At 37.4% G+C, this 19281-nt stretch overlaps 1 protein-coding gene across 5 annotated transcripts in view; it reads left to right on the forward strand.

Annotated features, from left to right (window-relative positions):
* Nucleotides 1–16420, forward strand: part of MIA2 (MIA SH3 domain ER export factor 2) — a 36481-nt gene extending 20061 nt beyond the window's left edge. For 4 of the 5 annotated variants that reach the window (XM_051622391.1, XM_051622393.1, XM_051622396.1 and 1 more), the window contains 15 exons: nt 458–581; nt 1227–1273; nt 1468–1558; nt 2823–2961; nt 5052–5153; nt 5663–5723; nt 6061–6096; nt 7048–7115; nt 7827–7909; nt 8260–8391; nt 10052–10204; nt 11577–11708; nt 14366–14442; nt 14841–15066; nt 15856–16420. In XM_051622391.1, coding sequence (XP_051478351.1) covers nt 458–581; nt 1227–1273; nt 1468–1558; nt 2823–2961; nt 5052–5153; nt 5663–5723; nt 6061–6096; nt 7048–7115; nt 7827–7909; nt 8260–8391; nt 10052–10204; nt 11577–11708; nt 14366–14442; nt 14841–15066; nt 15856–16007 — 1623 coding nt within the window. In that variant the 3' untranslated portion in view covers nt 16008–16420. The remainder of the gene's footprint in view (nt 1–457; nt 582–1226; nt 1274–1467; nt 1559–2822; nt 2962–5051; nt 5154–5662; nt 5724–6060; nt 6097–7047; nt 7116–7826; nt 7910–8259; nt 8392–10051; nt 10205–11576; nt 11709–14365; nt 14443–14840; nt 15067–15855) is intronic. The other variant, XM_051622392.1, reaches the window with a different exon arrangement.
* The last annotated feature ends 2861 nt before the right edge of the window (nt 16421–19281 follow it).

A 19281-nucleotide genomic window follows, 5' to 3' on the forward strand; every position in this document is an offset into this window, starting at 1 on the left:
GTTTCCTGCTAAGCAAAAAAGGGTTGCTTAGCAGCACAGTGGAGCTGTCTGATAGCCTTGAAAGCCACTATGTTAAATAAAGAAAAACTCTTTCAGTTCTGACAGAGTATTTGTGTTTTCTTTTAATTTGGCGAGCAGGAGCGGGGAGCGTATTGTTACATATGTGTACCTTATATACACAAGCCTTGCTAAAAGCATGCTATTTGAAAAGTCTTGGCTATCTGAAAACACTTGGCTATCTAAAAAGTCTTCACAAGGGCACACCTGTTGAGCTGCAGGTGTTATGTTTTAATAGAAAAATATCAGACATCTAGAATCCTGTATATGAGGCTCACTTAATCTACTAAGGGAACTAAATAAAGGACAGAAATCCTGAAAAAAAATAATTGTAATGGCAGCTTCCATTTTCATGGCTTGTATTTATTTTACTGTGTCTTTTGTGGGGGCTTTTCCTTAGTCACTGACACATTACTTACTGAAGATGAAAGACTGGAGTTCAGCAATAGGAGAAGATGATGACACTGAAGATAACCACTGGGATGTGGATATAAAAGGTGAAACAGAGAATGCAGACCCCTTAGGTATGTTTTGTATAACTTCCCTTTTTAAATCTTAATAGATGTTTTAGAAATGCGGAATGCAGAGTCTCCCAGGAAAGGTGAAACTTTGTAGGAGTTGGAATTTCAAAACTCATCCAGTGCTATTAATGTCGGACAGCTAACCAATGCTTAGTACTAAGCAGTGCTTCTTGAACATTTTTAGGTGGAAACCTTGCATTAATTTCTTCTTGAAGCTCCTCCCAGCACTAGCACTGTGAGTCCTTGGAGCCTAACTTGTGCTTCGTTGTCCTTACGCAGGTGTCACTTGTTGCAGGCAGTATGGTAGCACTGGAATCAGATGGGTGTAGATGTGGGTCCCCTCAAAACAGCAGCACAGGAGAGCCTTTCTTCCTCCTCCTTATTGCTACAGCTTCTTTTTATGTTGGTGCTGATTATACCGTAGGGCACATCCGAGTAAATCTTGTAGTGTGTATTCAGCATTTCTCTTAGTATGAGCATTGGCAGAGCAAGCACTAGAATATAGGGATATCCCCTCTCCCTCTGCGATGCCTGTCATGGTATGTTAGGGATTGCTTCTTTTGTGAAAACAAAATAATAGTAGTAAGCTCTGTCACAAATTTTTTTGTGTGTTTTTCATATGACAAATTATTATGTTCTGTCAAGCAGATGATCAGCAAAAACGAACTGTGAAGAAACTGATCTATGCTGCAAAGGTAGGTGGTTTTAAGAAACTTGTGGATGGAGCGGGGAGGAAACTAGAGAGAATATATGGGGTTTTTTTGTGAGTTTAATTGCATGTAAATACTGCTATCACAGAGTTCAGCATCTTTTAATGTTTAATTAGATAATGCATGCAAACAGTTTCTGGCAATCTTAAAAAGCTCATTAAATTTTTTTTTTGTTGTAGTTAAATGCTTGTTTAAAGACCTTGGAAACAGAAAGAGATCAATTGTATTCAAAACTGTCTGATGAAAATAAAGCTAAAGGAGAACTTACAGGTAATTAAATGTTGTTTTGCCTTTAAGATTAATAAGATGCTGCTTTTGTAAAATGGTGTTACAGGCTGTAAGTATTGCTTTGAGTAAAAACTGAATTAAATTTGCTTTAATAATTCTACTTGATTTTTAAAATATCTGAGTTTAAGTTGCTTGGGTATTTCAAATATTTTATTTTAGAGGTAAAGTCACTTAAGTTGCTAAAGCACCATTTGCAGATTTTGTTGTACCCTGTTGGAATAGTCTATAATTAAGTTATAGAATCTTAAAATATGTAGATAAAGTGATTATATAATACCTTTTTTACATAATTTCTGGAGATGAAACAATGGAGTTTAAATCTAAGTTTTAAAGCCATCTATTAAAAATGGTAGCTTAATTGTAATTAATTTGTAATGGATGCAACCTCAGTACTACTTAAAATCCAAAATACTACCTTTAGAGAATTGAACCTAAAAGCCTCTTGCTCTGTATTTTCCTTTGTGTAGGACATACTGAATTAAACCTTACTAAATTAAAACACTGCAACTTTAATTCAAATTAAAATCTGTAATTTACTATTTCTTTCATAGATAACAGCCAGCAGAGTACCTGTCACATTTAAATGTGCTGTGCTTTGTTATTTGGATGATGTAATGTTCTGTAAAATCTGTATTTTCCAGTTTTTCATAGCCCTTTAAAATGACCCTTTGTGCTAGTGTGTTTTCCAAGTTGATTGTAACTCTGTCCAATAAAGATACTCAAACTTCCTGGAAGCTTTCTATGTTTCTTGAGGAGAAGCATAGGAATAGTAAATGAAACATGACTGATTTTAATTGGGGAAGTTAAGGTAGTTTGTTGAGTCTGAGTTACCCTTCAGGGTACTTAGCAAGACCTTTTGTGAGTAAATTTGCAGGAGTTGTTCATGGTACCGATTTTATTTCTTGATTAGAATAGTGAAAATATTAAGGGCCTGAAATGAAAAACTATGTTTTGAATTACAAAACTGCACTGTTTTCAAAGAATATATATATATAGATTTGGAGCAAAGGCTAGGTATATGCTCAGAGCTGCACTTTATATCAGGTAGAGAGAATAGCTGCTCGTTTTTGCTTCTCAATTTGTATATTTTACTGATATATCTGAACTGATTATTGCTTATATTATTAAATAAACATAGAATGAAAAGTTTTTATATACTAAAAGTTTTTATATGCTAAAATATTGCAAATGTTTTAACTTTCTAAATACTGTGCTATCCCAATATTATTGTCTCTAAATTTGACAGAACGTATAGAAAACCTTCAAAGTCGACAAGCTTCCTTGCAGTCTGAAAATGAACGTTTTGAAAGTGAAGTTCAGAAGCTTCAGCAGAAACTTAAAGTAATGACTGAGCTTTATCAAGAAAATGAAATGAAACTACACAGGTGCTGGTTCCTCGTTATGTTCAGTGCTTACTGTTTGATTTTAATGTAGCCCTTTCCTTTTGGGGGGCTGAAAATGTTGAAAATTAGAACACAGCTTTCCAGAGTTTTCTGAATTGTGAGGATCCTGTTACATTACACCTTCATGTACATTTATGATTGCAGTGATTTTATAGAAATTGTTTCCATGAAAGTAGTGGTATATGATTTTGGGACTTTCCACAAGTAAGTACATAAACAAAGTAACACACTTTCAATCTGCGAAATAAGGTGGATAAAGTTGGAAAGCTTGATTTGTTGGGGGTTTTTTGTTACAGTACAGCTGTCAAAATTGCTGAAAGAAAGATAACCAGTAGCTTCTTTACCTGTGAAGTGTATTTTTATGTAGTAGAGAGAGCTAGTAGTGTCAGCAGAGGGGTAATGCTGTATAAAATTGGGCTTAGAGTTAAAACATAGGCAAGGCAGCTATTGTCAATAAGCAACACAGAACCCCTAGAAGTCAGGCTTTCCTCACCAAGGACAGAATATGAGGGCTGGACTACCTGCCTCACATTCAGGATGATTATATGTGCTATGACTTACTGGTTGAAATAAAAAATATGTTAATAACTAGAAACTAAGTTGATTGGCATAGGATGGGGCATGTAGTAGCACACATCATAGTGTGTGTATGTGTGTGTGTGGATGGGGCAGGAAGGGATCAGAGGGCATAATTTTAGGATGTGATGGTAAGATTGCTAGCCAGAAATTATGTCTTCAAGGAGCAGAAGTAATCTGGAAGGCAGTAAGAGAAGTAGCACAAGTCTTGATCCTCTACTGAACAGTATGCAGAACCTTTTTAAAGTATTACTGTCAGTAATCTGCTCTGTAGTATATATGTTTGTATAGATATTTGGCATCTTTCTAGATGCAACAAAACCTAGAAATCCACTACATTGGTTTTAAAACAGAGTGGGGGGAAAAGTGGGAAGGAACCTATTAAAAAGAAGCTATGATGGGCAGTCAGAAAGGAAAAACACTTGCAGGCTGTGAGGATGATATTTAAAAATACCACACTGAAGCTCCACAAATAGTATGCTGTTTATCAAAGATTATAGAAAAGCCAGAAAGGAGTGGGTAGAAGCTGGTATCATGAGGTAGCAGAATAAAAGAGGCTGTTAGTATCATAGAATGCCAAGTTGGAAGGGACCTCAAGGATCATCTGCTGCAACCTTTCTAGGTACTACTATAGTTTATATGACATGGCTCAGCACCCTATCAAGCTGAGACTTATAACTGTCCAGTGTGGGGGAATCTACCATTTCCCTTAGGAGGCTATTCCAATGTTTAATAGTCCTCATGGTGAAAAATTTACCTCTTGTGTCCAATCAGAATCTCTCCAAGAGCAACTTGTGCCCATTACCCTTTGTCTTTTCCATGTGACTCCCTGTAAATAGGGAGTCTCCATCTTCTTAGTAGTAGCCACCCTTTTAAGTATTAACGAGGCATCTTTTAAAAAGCTAGTTGTGTTTAAACAAGGAAAACAGGAAAGTGGGGAATGAGGATTGAGCAGAAAATAAGTTAAAATCATATTCAAAAGATCCATGATTTAGATGGTTTTGATTGCTAAGACCTGCTATTTCCAGGAATATGACCAGTTTATCCATGCAGGGCTGTATGCAGCATTCTGTTCTGCAGAATTACCTTCTACACAATAATTATGGTTTTAATAGCCAATAATAACATTTTTCTTCTCCAGAAAATTATTTGAAAAAGTACCAGATCAAATCAGTGAACGTTAGTGTAGTTTGGATTTTAGATTGTGGCTGCTTTTTATTTTTTTTGGGGGGGGAGAATATGGATTGTCTTTTAGATTTCTTTTAGGTAATATAATTAATTGTTTCCTGTAGAACATTAATTAACTGAATAAACTAATATAAGCAGAAACTAGTGCTATTTAGGTGTCTTCATATGTTGCTTATAAAACTCTTTTATCTGGATAAATATCATGTATTCATCACACCAAAAAAATTGGAGAAGTTTTTCTTGACAGATCAGCTACAAAATTGTTGACTTGAAACAGAATTAATTATAGTTTTTGATTTTTCTTAAAGGAAGCTGACAGTAGAAGAGAGAGAACGCCTACAGAAGGAAGAAAAGCTTTCTAAAGTAGATGAAAAAATTAATCATGCTGCTGAAGAACTAAACAGCTACAGGTAATTACAGATTTTAGTTGCTGTAGTCACTTGTTCCAAAGTGAACAATAAGCAATAGAGAATTAATAAAAACACCTGTATAAGTTAAAGTGTTTTCTTCCGGTGTCTTTGTTTTGTGTGTATGTGTGTTACCTGTTAGCTTGTATGTAATAATACATGCTAAGGTATGTTTTTTCCTTTCTTAAAAAATTTGAGTATGAAAGATACTTGGCTTGGCTGTTAGGGCATATGTGGAGGGATATCCTTTATATTGGAAACATACTGAAAAGTTGGGGAGATGCTGGATTTTTTGGTTGCTTCTGTTCACATTCCTGATTGCACTAATCTGGGGTCTAGAATTTCCACTGCTACTATAGTTTTTATGTATCCCCTCGGCCTAAGAAACAATCTCTTTTGGATTAAAAAAATCTTAATTATGTCTTGTGATTACCATTGTGTTTACTGTATTTCAAATTACTTTCCTCCATACTTTGTTACAATGTCATAAATCCTAATAAATCCTGTTACAGACAGCGAGCAAAGGATCTTGAAGAAGAGCTGGAAAGAACCATTCGTTCTTACCAGAATCAGGTATGTGCTTTGTGTTGCTTCCATCGATGCCAGGTAGGAGGGGTGTCACTGCAACTGAAATACCACTTCCAGCTAGGTTGTGATACTGCATTCAGCTTGGTTTTGTTGGGTGGTTTTTTCCCTTTTTTTGTTTGTTTGCCCCCCCTTCTTAGTGCCATATGGTTTTGACCAACACGAATTTGTAGCAGAGATCACTAGTTAACTTTATGAAAAAGTTAAATTTTTTTAGTTGTCTCATTATAAATTACCCACACATTAAGTTTATGAATAAGAGCATATCCTCAATGTTAAGTTTTCTTTTTTAGATGAATAATGATCTAATGACTCTCTTTCACAGATTACTTCACATGAGAAAAAAGCTCATGATAATTGGGTAAGTTCCAAGTACTGAATTTTCTTAACTTTGTGCTTCTGCCTTTTCCATTAGTTTAATACCTTGCATTATCACTTTTTTAATATTAAAAACAAATAAGAAAAATTCACTCAACCTGTCACCTTTATACATATTAATTTCTTTAAGAAATATACCAAAACATGTTAAACATACTTCTATCATATAAAGTAGTTGGAATAATTAAGCTGGATACCTCTGAGTACAGCTGAATGATATTACAGTATTATTCGCTAGAACAATAAATCTGCTGGAATAACATGTTAACAATATAACAAATGTGTGACATTTTGCTAATAATAAAAGCTTTTGGCCTTGTTTCAATGCCATTTTAATATTTTCCCTGGATGCACTTCATCCCTTTTATCTACTAATGGAAGGCATCATGTCCTCTGAGAACAGTATGTTCCACTGACAGTTTCCGAAGCACGTTGCTACAAAATCCATTTTTACCTTTATTTTCCAAACAGGAAACATTAAAATATCTCCTGACTAATACATTATTTGGTTTCACAGAATGCTCTGTATAAGATCCTGTTAAAAGCTATGATGCTTTGTGGTCATAGTTTCAGTTTTTAGCTATATGATTTTAAAATAAAACTGTCTTATATAAAATTTGAGACTTTAAATATTGTAGAACTACTGTAGATGGTTCAAAGCAGCTATAACCAACAAACTACACTTCTGCAGTTTTAAGAGCCTGCAGGAAAGCCTTGACATTCCTCAAAAATTTGGGTAGTAGAGCTGCTGTTGTCGTTTGGTGACGTGAGGCTCTGTTTTGTATGCTTTATATGTAAGTGACATCTTGTGAAAATACAATCCACACACTTCAGATAGGAAAAAATGTCTTGGATCTAGGACCTGTCACATGTATGAAGCATTTCATTAATAAACAGCAGTATCTAAATGTCTGATTTTTATCTCTCCCTAAAGCTGACAGCCCGAGCAGCAGAAAGACACCTGAATGATATTAAAAAAGAAAATGCACATAACAGACAAAAGTAAGTGCTCTCCAGATCTGATTCTGAACAAATACTTGGCGTGTGAGTATTTTTTTGATTTTATGCAATTTGGTGTTTTCTAGACCTATGGTAATCAATTGTGGCCCAAACAGGGCAGAGAGAGCACACTGTTAAATTGGAATTCCAAAAGAGGGAGAGTCATTTGAGCATTCTTGTAATTATACCATGCAAGAAAGTAAGAACTGAGGAACTATGTGAAGTTTTGCAACATTTCAAGAAAGAAAATGTAGTACTAGAACTCAAAGGTTTTGGGGATTTGTTTTTTGTTTGTTTTAAGTAAGTTTGTATCAACTGGGTATCAGGGTTGCCTAATGATTTTACAGCTTATCTCAGAAGTTAATACAGAGCTAACAGATGGGGTGGTGGTGACTGAGATGAAACTTTAGGTATGAAATTAAGTAATATGTGGAATGAAATTTAGAGTACTCATGGGGGCCGAGGCACTGTAACATGTAACATGCCACTTCAGCTTCTGAATTACAGCTTAAATTCAGTGACATAAAGAAATACTTTCAGGAATTCTTAAGTTTAGAGTTCTGTGACATCCTTTGGCTTTTTTCTTTTTATTTAGGGACTAGAATACCTTGCTTCATTAACCCTTTAAGTAGAAAGCCTAGGAGTAAATAGTGCAGTTCAGTAAAACTTTTGCACTTCTGCGTTATTTACTACTTTTTTGTTGTTCATTTGCAGATTAACCGAATTAGAATTTAAACTTGACCTTTTAGAAAAAGATCCTTATGCTCTTGATGTTCCAGTTAGACCATTTGGCAGAGGTACAGTATTAAATTGTAAAACAGAGCCTAATTGTTTTGGTTTATGGTTTTGTTTCTCAAGACCACACATACGTAGTTTTTTGAAAACTGTCTTGGCCATGTGTATAACTGTAATTTAAAAAAATAATTGGGTCATAAGAGATTCTAGGTCATGTTGAGTATTTTGTTGAAACTAAGAGCCTTTGTGGTATCAATGAGAGTAGACTGGGAATATCACCTAGTAATTAGAGCACAATTTTCATTTCACTTACACACCTTAGTTTTAAACTTCACCTGAGAAGTTAATTACTTTGTACAGTTTGCTAAACTTAAAAATTGTGAACTTGAGTATTTTGTTTTAACTGTTCCAGAGCATTCCCCATATGGACCCTCACCAATGGGCCGGCCTTCATCTGAAACAAGAGCTTTTCTTTCCCCTCCAACTTTATTGGAGGGTCCTTTAAGGCTTTCACCTATGCTTCCAGGTGGAGGAGGAGGAAGAGGTACAATTCTTAAACTTGAAAATGTATCTATCCTGGATTTCTCTCTCCTCTACTATAAAGCTGTCGCACCTTTTCCTCTTGCTGATGACAAAAAGTATTAAAACGACCGACTCAATATTAACAGTTAATTGGATGAACTCTCTGTTTTTCAGCTTGCTTCTAAAGCTGTCTGATGTGTAACAGTGCAATGGAAAATTTAGTTGTTACTAGTAAATAGGTTAGTGGATTCACTTTAGAGACATAGATTGAGAAAAGTGAAAAGCCAGACTTAATCAGTCTTGTTTTATTTCTTGGACAAGTGGGGTTCTGCTGAAATAAACTTAAGATTTTAAAGTATACATGAATTGATGAGTTTTCTGAAGAAAGAATACTGTCATTTCCATCTCTTTGGTCTATAGTCAGCAAGAGCAGGAGAGAGTACCTGTGTTGTCAAAAAAATGAGACAGTTTTATTGAGGCTCATGATACTAAAAAGTTACTGCTTCAGTAAATTGTTTTCCTCCCTTTGTTCTAAATTTGAGGCAGTCATGTGTGGAGACAGTTTCTTCCCTTGTGATAAAAGGGACCAGGAAGGTTGTGTATAAGGAGTAAAATGTAGATGTTGAGGAGCAGGTGAAAGCAAGTCATGGTGTCATGGGTTGTAAGGGAAGAAAAGCACTTCATATTTTTTATTTTGGTGGAATACAGAAGCTACTGTTTCATTTGCTACTACTGTTACACCTGTTGAAACGTATACTTATTTCATAGGAAATATGTCTAAATGTCTGTTCTGTAAGGATTTCACTAATCGACACTGATTTTTAAAACACCAACATGGACTATTAATTTACTTTAAATCTTTGTAAAAAGCATATCCAGGTACATATGAAAGTTGATTAATTTTCTGTTGTCAGAAAAGCTTGAGATTGAATGTTCAACCATAGCTCTACCACGCACAAGCAAAATCATACTTTTCAATTTCTTTGTACAGAGAAAATAAGTAATGAAACTGAGCTGTCCAGTGTATGGAAGCACAGCTAATGCTGGTGAGGAAGAGTAAAAACTGGATTTCAGGATGTGATATTAGCAAGAATTTTAGGATAAAGAATTAGAGAATGATACAAGAATTCTGATATTTTTCAGACCAAATCTATTTTAAAGGAAGTTTGCAACCTAAAATTATTCATTGTTACAGTTTCTCTTGCTCTCAGTTATGTGTTGACCTGCCTTCTCCTATTTTCTTTCTTGAATAAAGAATTGAAAAGAACCATGTGGGTATTTTCTGTCAATGGGGGTATTAACTCTCAGTGTGCTAATTTTTTCGTTTCATTAGCAGCAGGTTTTTTAGCATTGAGAAGATTTGTCACGAGGACACTAGTTTGTCTGATGAAAATAAACTGAAACTCTTAAAATTACTTTTTTAGAAATTGCAGGTGTATTGTAGATTGCTCTCTTACAGAACTAAGAATTTTTTATTCCAAACAAACCTTTTAAGCACTTCTAGTAGACATAACTAACTGGTCATCAGCAAACAGGTGGAGAATCCTGTGGAGTCATGCACCTCTTATCTTGACCGTGTTGGCCTTTCATGATTCATTTTACTGTTTTCAGACTTAGTGAAGAAAGCCATAAGAGAGGATTTAAAATACCTGGATAAAGAGCTATGTAATTTCTTCATTTAGGATCCAGAGGACCAACTGCCATGTATGAAGCTGGTAGTGAAAGAGGAGAATCGAGTTCTGATAGATTAACTGATCCTCACAGACCACCGTCAGATACTGGATCCCTGTCTCCTCCCTGGGACAGAGAACAGAGGATAAGTCTGCCTCCACCAGGTATAAAAATATGCTTAGCTATTCTGTCTGTGGAAAAATTGAGTTACTGATGTGAAGCATTGAAGTATTTTTTTCTTAAAAAAAGGAAATATTTTCTTGGAACTGCATGTGCAACTACACTGGAAAGGTTTTTTTTAACAATAGGGTTTTTTGTCCTTTGTTGCACTTCTGTGCTACCTTCTAAATATATATTGGTACTATCAGTGTGCAATCAGCTGTTTGGTTTCATCATTTTACTGGGGGTTTGTTTTAGTGCATCAAAAGACCTGCCTGAGCGGGATGATTAATAGCAGATCTGAGAAAGTAAAAGGTTTTGATGATAGAGTTAGCCTTAAATAAATAAAAGCTAGCTAATGTTGACAAATACTACATTACAAACAAACAAACAAATAAATAAATAAATAAATATATAGGTTACAGGAGTACCATAGTACCAAACAGTTGTCCTGTTTGGTACACATTTTCATGTTGGTACTGCCTTTTTAATAATTTACAAAACAAGATCAGTCCTTGTTCTTAATTCTTCAGCTAAATATCTGTATCGCGCATGATCATATGAGGAAGACAGAGATGGATCAAAGAGGTTAGTACTGGTATTTCTAGAATGAGCAATGCAGGAGGAAGGACAATCTTCCTGTGTACCTGTAATAAAGAAGAAGAATGCTACAAGTTTAAAAAAACAAACCAACCAAACTGGGTAAAGTACACTGATTAGAGTACCTTGATTATTAGATGCAGCAAGCAATATTGTAGTTGTTACACAGCTCTGTGAAAGCTTGATTATAAAACTCAAAGGTCTGCTCGAGATGCAGTTTCTCACTTGCCAGAGCTGATCTACTGACAGGACACTGCAGGGAGGTAGGTCTGGTGTCCTTGGCCTGAGCTGTGTTCTCAGCCCCTCTCTGCACTTGGATCTCTCTGATACAGTTTGTCCTGCAGCTGCATGATTGCTGCTAGATCTGATGCAAGGAAGATGGTGAAAACACATGACAGCACTATGAAACATTATGAAAACAGCACTCTTCTCTAAGAATGGCCTAAAACATGTAGTAATATCATTTGCCCTTGACCTTGATTGCTAGGCTGACCCTGTGTTTCAAGGCCCCACTGTTGACAACTCAGGCAATGGTAACTTTCAAAATTCTACTGTGAACTTTCTCAATTGCAGCTCCTTATAAATAAATGCTATAGTACATACTTGGTGGGATTTCTATGTTTAGGGTTTTCCAAGATTTGTTTGCTCCCCATTATTAATAGTAATTTTGCATATTTACAGAGTGTAAGATATCCAGAGAATTTTGCTGGTCAGTAATGGTATGGAATTGGGGGAATAAATCTTCACTGATGTGTCTTGTGATTTCTTCAATACTAGGTGACCCTTACAATGATGCTATTCTTCCTCCTCGAAGACAAGAAAGGTTTTTCCCTAATCCTCCAAATACTGGAAGACTTTCTGGACCAGCAGAACTGCGAACTTACAGTGTGCAGTCTTTTGACAGAACAGGTGGGAATTGCTTCTATGGTAGTATCAGATGGAGACTCAGTATAGGTTGACTGTACATTGTAAGACCTGGTAAAAGGACAACTTTATAGCTACCACAGACCTGCTGTTCCATTGTGTAAAAACGATGTTACACCTGCTAGCTTTCAAGCATTCTTTCCCAGTTATGAACAATAAGCAGTCTCTTTTGTCAGGTGGGTGGGATTCTGTGAGTGGTGGTGGTCATGGTCCACCTTTACCTTTCTGTGTGTTAACCACTCAGGATTGGCCTTGAGTCCATTTTGGTCCCTCCCATGAGGCTCAACCACAGCATTAAATATCACAAACCCTTATTTCCATTTCGATACCACATTTGGTAAAGTTAAAAAGAGTTAGAGTCAATAGGACTGAAGGAATAACAGCCAAATTTTCAAATATCCACTGGCTTTGCATACTGAAGTAGAAGGTTTTGAGGTCTCCTTCAAACTATTTACCATACTTGTAGCTTTTTGCATTTTTCAGTGCAGTTGCTCCCAACTTAAACGTTTTACTGACCCAAGTGCCATTTGTTTTAAATTGGCCAATTACATAGATTCTAGTTTGTGACACTTAGCAACAGCTAGAAGCTCACAGGCAAAGTTCTGGTGACTGAAACCTTATCACCAAACCAGTTTAAGAGCTTAAAGCCTTAATACTTATTAAGCAGTTTTCATCCTTATTTAATGCCTAGTAAGTCACGTGTCTGATTCATCAGCCAGGCTGATGAAGCCATTAAACTCACAACAGAAACTTTGCCACCCAGTATTACTCAAATTATTATTATTAAGTTACCATCTTTGTTGCCCAGTTGCTGGCAATAGGAGAGAGAATCTTTGTTACTTGGTGTCATCATGTGAAAACTGGGAACACGGAGTTACGTTTCAGCTTGAGGGTTGAGGTTTAAGAAGGACTTGTTCTCTTCTGGAAGATAATTCTTTGTGTTCCACTGAGGTCTGTCTTGTAGCACCTGGATGCTGACAGAAGGACAGGAGAGGTTCGCTGTCTTTGCACTCACTTATTGCATCCGTTTTTACCCTTTTCTTCAGCTCTTGGCAAGCAACAATTGAAAACAAAATTTAAAAGCTGTATTCCATGTTTGGGCAGTTCAAATCCTACTTACTGGAAACAGGGTTTTGTATAACCTTGCTGCCAGCATTTAGCCGATCAGTAAGCACATGTGAATGTTGTATTTTAGAGGCACATAATTTCACTAGACTTGGGTGAGTATTTGTAAAAATAGCAAAAAGGACTCCAGCAAGTTAAAAAAATCTACCCCATCTAGCACATACTATCTGACTTCAGAGCAGGAACATGTCTCACAGTACTCCAACTATAAAGAGTGAATGACAGACACTTCCTCAGTAAAATGTGAACAAAATAATAAAATTAAATAAAATTTAAATAAAAATAAATTTTTTCCAAGCTGGGGTGGCTCTTGAGAAACTTTCAACTTGAGGCAAGTACCTGGAGCAGAAAACTTTGTCTCAGAAAGAAAGGTAGAAGCTTGACAGAGTTTGTGAGGATTTAAAATTGCAAGTGTTGTGCAATCTAAGTATCAAGGCATGAATGTCCTCTGTGTGACATAAGCAGCTGAAATGCTTCAGATTGTTAATTAACAGTATCTACAACAAAGGGCAAGGCTTGCTTAAAATGACAAGTGGTTTAGAGCTGAGAACATACCTGTTCATTGAGAAAAGAGTGGGGTTTGCTTCAAAGGAGAAGAAATACAACATGTAGATGGAAACTGTCACTTACTAGAAGTACTGTTTCCGTCATGTGCTTTTTAGTGTTACTGTCTTTATTCAGGCAGAAGTGTAAGAAAGCAGTATTTTTCAAAACTCAACTTTGTGGTTTTGTCAGTTTTTTGTTTGGGATTGGTTTTATGTGTTTGTTTGGGTTTGGCTTTTTTTTAAGAAGGGAGTAAATTGACTGTATATAATTAGTATATTTATATCCAGTCAGATTCTCCTCTGGCAATTCCCTTTCAATAATTTTCTCTAGTATTTACCAAAAATATTTGTTGTCAGGGAAGTAAGAAGGTGAAAACACTGAAGTTCCTGTTTATCTCTTAATTTATGAAGTGAGTACAGCAAAGATGAGGATGACTCTTCTTATTTCTAAGTGCTTATCCACTGGTGTAGTTCTTGAAATCTCCTTGAAGTTTAGCAACTAAGGAAGGAAGCAGTTTTTACCAGACTTGAATAGTATTGCTGTTGAGCTCTGTGCCAAGAGCGTCCTCCTAGTGTGGTCATTCCTAGCATGGGACTTCCCAAAGAAATAAAGTATTAGAAGGAGGGAGAGGAAAAATGGAGCTGCTACAGTAATGTTAAGGTGTATTACTAGGAAAATGGACTTGTAACTTCCCAAAAATAAAAAAAACACAAAACAAAAAGAAAAAGCCTTATTTGGACACAAGAAACTTTGGTTAAATCTGCAATCTGTGCAGAAGTTGGGGAGAAGACTCGGGCCTGGCTTTGTGTTCCTCAATTGTATTTGTCTGCCTGGGGAACAGTTAGTTGCTTGGAACAGTGATACTTTGTTTTCTCTTTTCTTGGCTATATATCCTGATTCGGGAAAAGATTCTGCAATCAGTGGTGGCAGGAAGGTCAACAGTGAATAACTTGTGTAACTTTTGCATACAGATGGACAAACATCTTCAGAAAATAGCCCACCAACAGAACCAAGTGGAGATGGGATGAAAGATCACTCTAACCTTATCGTAAGTGGCTAAACAGAAACTTGATTTAAAGAGGCCTTAATTTTCTGCAAAATATTTAGGAGAATTTCTCTAGTAATGTTGGTCACCTTGCACTGTTCAGTCCAAATTACAAAGTTGTATCTATGCTTTTATATCAGCACTTGTGCATTCATTTTGATGTGTGACTAATATAATCCCTGCTGAAAATTAATTAAAATGCAAAAGGAGAAACTGTCGTCAAGCTGATGATCAGTGCACATAGGCATTATCCTGAGCAGGGCTCTCTAGCTCATGCAGAGTGAGAACTACCTGCTGGCTAGTGTGACAGTCAGCATCAAGTGGGCCTGATGGGACTGGAGATGTTCCCTCTCCTTATCCCCATCCCTAAGCTAAACTTCCCTGTTTTTGCTTTGTTGCAGAACTCGCTACCTGATCATCCACAGGCATCTGAAAGTGAAGCCATCGGTTCAGGGTTTGCTCCTCCACCTTTCCCTCCACTCAGACCTCCGTTGATGCCTGTGGATTCTAGAGCACCTTTCATGAGACGAGGACCTCCTTTTCCTCCCCCTCCTCCCCCTGGCATGTATGGACCACGTGAATGTTTTCCAGTACGAGACTTTGGGCTTCCACACCCTCCACTGCCAAGTATGTAGCTTTTGCCAGCATTGACCTCAAGTTAATGAACACAAGTGTAGCAAGTTACCACACTGGGTGAACACTTAGATCAGGATTTGTACATACTGCTTCTCAGCTCAGCTAACTGGGAGCCTCTTTTCTAATGAACGTTGATTGCACTGTACATTTTCTTCTTCACAGTTGCTCATATTGGTAAAGGCTTTTACCAATACTTGAGTGCTTTGGCTGCAAAGTACACATACACACATGTAAAGGGTTCTTTTTTGAGGTAGGAAAGCAAGTAGATGCTCACCTTAATCCTTTTCCTCCTGTGGAGGCAAATTGTATACAAATCTTCAAGGTAGACCCCTCAGTATGCTACTGGTATGCTAGTATAACTACCATACTAGAGGTATGCTAGTGTCCATACAAAAGCCTGCATTTGAGATATAGTTGTTAATTGTTGGAGTTTGCTTCAGCGAGCAAGCTGTAAGTATCAGACTGAGGGGCTTCTTCCTGCCCCCTGCTGTTCTCTGATTAACCTGTGAAGAACTGAACAGTTCCCTTCCAGGGGCTGCTGCAGTAGAGCAAAGATGATGGTGGTAGCAGCAGCCCATCAACAGACACTCACTGGTGTGAGACTGTCACAGGTAACTAGAGAAAAGTGTTTTGTCCTGTTTCCTAGCATCCTTCTTTTTGGGGCATAACACCAAACCTAGGTCTACTTTGTTATTATTGTTCAGGTAGGCCATTGCTGAGCAGTAAGATGCATGTTTGTTCCTGTGGTACAATATTAACTGGACTATGATTCTCTCACAGTGAGAAATCCATTTCCAATGAGATCATATCCTCACTATCCACCTCAACGGCCTGGATTTTTGCCTCCACCACCACCTCCTGAAAACAGAGTTGAGCCACCTCAGCCAAATCCATCAGCTGTAGAACAACCAGACCCACAACAGGAAACTTGACAGTCCTTTGAGCAGCGTGCTGAACTGTTTCTGTGCTCTTCTAGTGGCTTTTTTTCCTTACATTAAGTAACTGTTGTTACTTAGATATATAAACAACTTTGCTCAAATTGAAGCTTAATAGAAAATTCTCAGGATAGTATTTTGTAAATAAAGAATTAAATAACTATGAATATTGTGAATAAGTGATTTCCATTGTGCAATAGTAATTTTAAATTTAAGTATTTCTAACTTGAGTAATCTCTTCAGAGGTGTATAAAAGTAAATCATGTGAACCATATTTTAAAAGTCCAGCTGCTTTGTCCTTGTTTAGCTGTACAGGGGATCTCTCTGCATGCCAAAAGTGATGCTTGCTGCTTTATGAATAGAATGTGAAAATAAATTGAAATAGTTAATAAAAGGCTACTGAAAATGAAGGCAATGTCCCTGTTAACACAGTACTATAGAAATAGTTTAAGAGGAATCAGTATGATTCATACACATACCTACTCACTAGTGACCTTGAAGCTTTATAAAGCTTTCTGAAGTGGCAGGACAGTGGGAGAGAAGGGGAAGAGGAAATGTAGAATGTCCATCACTCTTCAAAAGTGATAGAGTGAAGATGTGCAGGGGTTTTTTTATGATATGGGAGGAAGGAGCCATAGCTGTGAGATGCCAGACCCTTGCCTTTGAAGATGCACATCTGCCCCTAGCTTCTATTAGGGTGGGTTTTTTTATTATTGTCTCAATATGAATTAATTCAGCTTATTAATCTTCAGCTTTAAACAGAGACGGGCATTTGGGAAGCTGGGTGGGACAAAAAAGCCCCACACTTCCCCAATTCCTTCCCCTTTGACATGAGAGCACTCAGCATTTATCAACAAAAAGGCCAGGTGGTTTCAGTAAGCATGCTCATCCTAACAGAGGACAGATAATGAAAACTGAGGCAAAGTAGAATTGCTGTTGTCTAGAAAAAGCACAGAAACAAGTATAAAAACCAACAACCCAGAAAACAGTGGTCAAGAATGTGCTGCTGTGACAAACATTTAACAAGTCAAACACAGTTTCAGACAACTAGAGACAAGAAATGTATCCATTTATATTTTGTAGTGATTGCTCAGCTTCACAAAAAAGCAGAATTAAATAAAAGTCAGACATGGCAAAGTGCAACCTTAATATTTTTGTGCCTACAAAGCAGATGATATGTCATCCACCTCTTCACGTGAAGGTACAATTTGCTTCCTCCCTCCCAGTAACAGCCATCCCAACAGGCACAGCCAGGGCCCAGGCATGTCAGGGCAGTGCTGGATCTGGGCAGAGCCTGGCTCTTTACTGACTGTTGTACAGCCTAAGACTTCTGTGAGTTCAGCTTTGACATGAGAACGATGTAACCGCTGACACTGTAGGCACTGGTAAGAGGCTCTGAGATACAGCAGGAGCGGTTTCCAGGGCAAGTTCCCACTCGCAGTAGCAGCAGAGAAGGGGCAGCTACCAACCCTTGTCCCTTCTCTGCACACGCACACACACAACACAGTTCCAGCCTTTAACATAAATGCAGCCACCACACCCGATAATTAGAAGTTTCCAAAAAACCCTCAGCGTGCTATTTTTTGTAATTGCTTAGGTCAAGTCTTCCAATACAGCTTTTTGTTTCCCAGCTCAGTACTCCTTCTCCTACCATTATTTCCACATGGGTTTATTTCAGCTGCAGAACTCTTCCACAGGTCATTCCTGCAATTTCTTTATTCTCCTTTCTATTTCTAGCTTAGTCATCAAAGGCATTTAGATAAGCCTTTTTACTTGAGCTATTCACTGACAGATTCTGACAACAAACATTTTAGAGCATCATCCCTGATAAATTGCTTTATTTCTATTTAGCTTAATTCAGCTGTTGCATCACTTTTAGCCAATTAGTTACTTTCTAAAGGCTCTATGTTTGCCTGAAACACTGCACCAGATCCTAAAGGAAACTATTCAGTTTTACCCTTGCCTGTGGTATCAGTCTGAGAACAACCACAACTGCCAACTATCAACGTCCCCCTGTATGTAGAACCAGTGGATAGCACAGAGGGCCTCAGTTTGACTATGAAGCCCTCATAAGAACCCTTCTATTTTTTTTTCAATTCACCTTAAGGGTTGCAAACTACATAGGAATGCAACTGTATTTTCAGAACAAATACAGTATCTTCTCTATGTGGGTTAAGTACTTGTTGTAGCCAGTAACAAAGTTCACTGCCTGCAAAAAATCCTTCCTCCACCAGAACAATCTACTCTGCCCACACGGATAGTGGAAGCTGCAGGCAAAACAGAAGTTAACCGGACCAGGATAATGCAGGACAAGTATGTGGATTAGATCACCCTGCAGAGAGAAGAGAGTTATTCCAGACTCTCAGTAATAGCCCAAAAATTCATTTGCAAACAAGCAATCTAAAAACAAGCTCAGATTCCTGCAATAGGAAAGAGGGTGTAATAACCCTTAGGATGTATTTAGGTTTGTTTAACCAAGGAGGGCCACACCGTGCATATCTGGGGGAGTCCTTGTTTTACCCCAAAGAAAAAGCAACCCAGTTCTAACAACTTGTGTTCTGGGTTCCTGGGGCTAAATCTAGAGTGCAGCAAGGCTAACTTGACATTGCTGTCTCTTTAAGAAAAGCAATGAGAAACAAACAATTTTAAATCCCATTTGGGCTTATCATAGAATAGAATCAGAGAATGACTATGCAAACTCAATTACACACAGTTTGTCAGGCCCTACTCCCAATACAAGTGCACTTTCCTCATTAGGGCTGTATTGGTTTCCTAACACTCCATTTCAAATTGCTTCATCCTGAATCCCTTCATCCTGAACTCAGATTACTGCCAAAAAATACAAACAGCAGAAGTAACTTTTTCATTTATTTCTAAGAAAACAGAACAATCAGGGATGCATTCCTCCAGCACTGCTCAAGGTATTGGTTTCACCACACACTCCTGCCTTAATGGACTCCCTGTACTTGTAAAGTGAGAAAGATTATAGTATCTGTTTAAGTTCACTGACTTCATACTTGGAGTGCAATCCATACCCAGTGATTAGACTTCAGACTGGATGGAAAAATCAGACCTGGAGTAGTAACAACAGAGTGTATCCATTGTTACTGCCACGCTTTAAGCAATGTGGCTGTAACTGCAGTAAGTCAATTGACCCATTTCTCCTGCTCCTTATCTCCCCTTTCAAGATTATGGTAATTGAAAACAAAGCAGAAAATAGGTTACATTTATATAACAGAAAGGTAAACAAGTTACTTCCCAACTGCATTAG

The sequence above is a fragment of the Apus apus genome, chromosome 5 (assembly GCF_020740795.1).
Source record: "Apus apus isolate bApuApu2 chromosome 5, bApuApu2.pri.cur, whole genome shotgun sequence".
Taxonomy (NCBI): Eukaryota; Metazoa; Chordata; class Aves; order Apodiformes; family Apodidae; genus Apus; species Apus apus.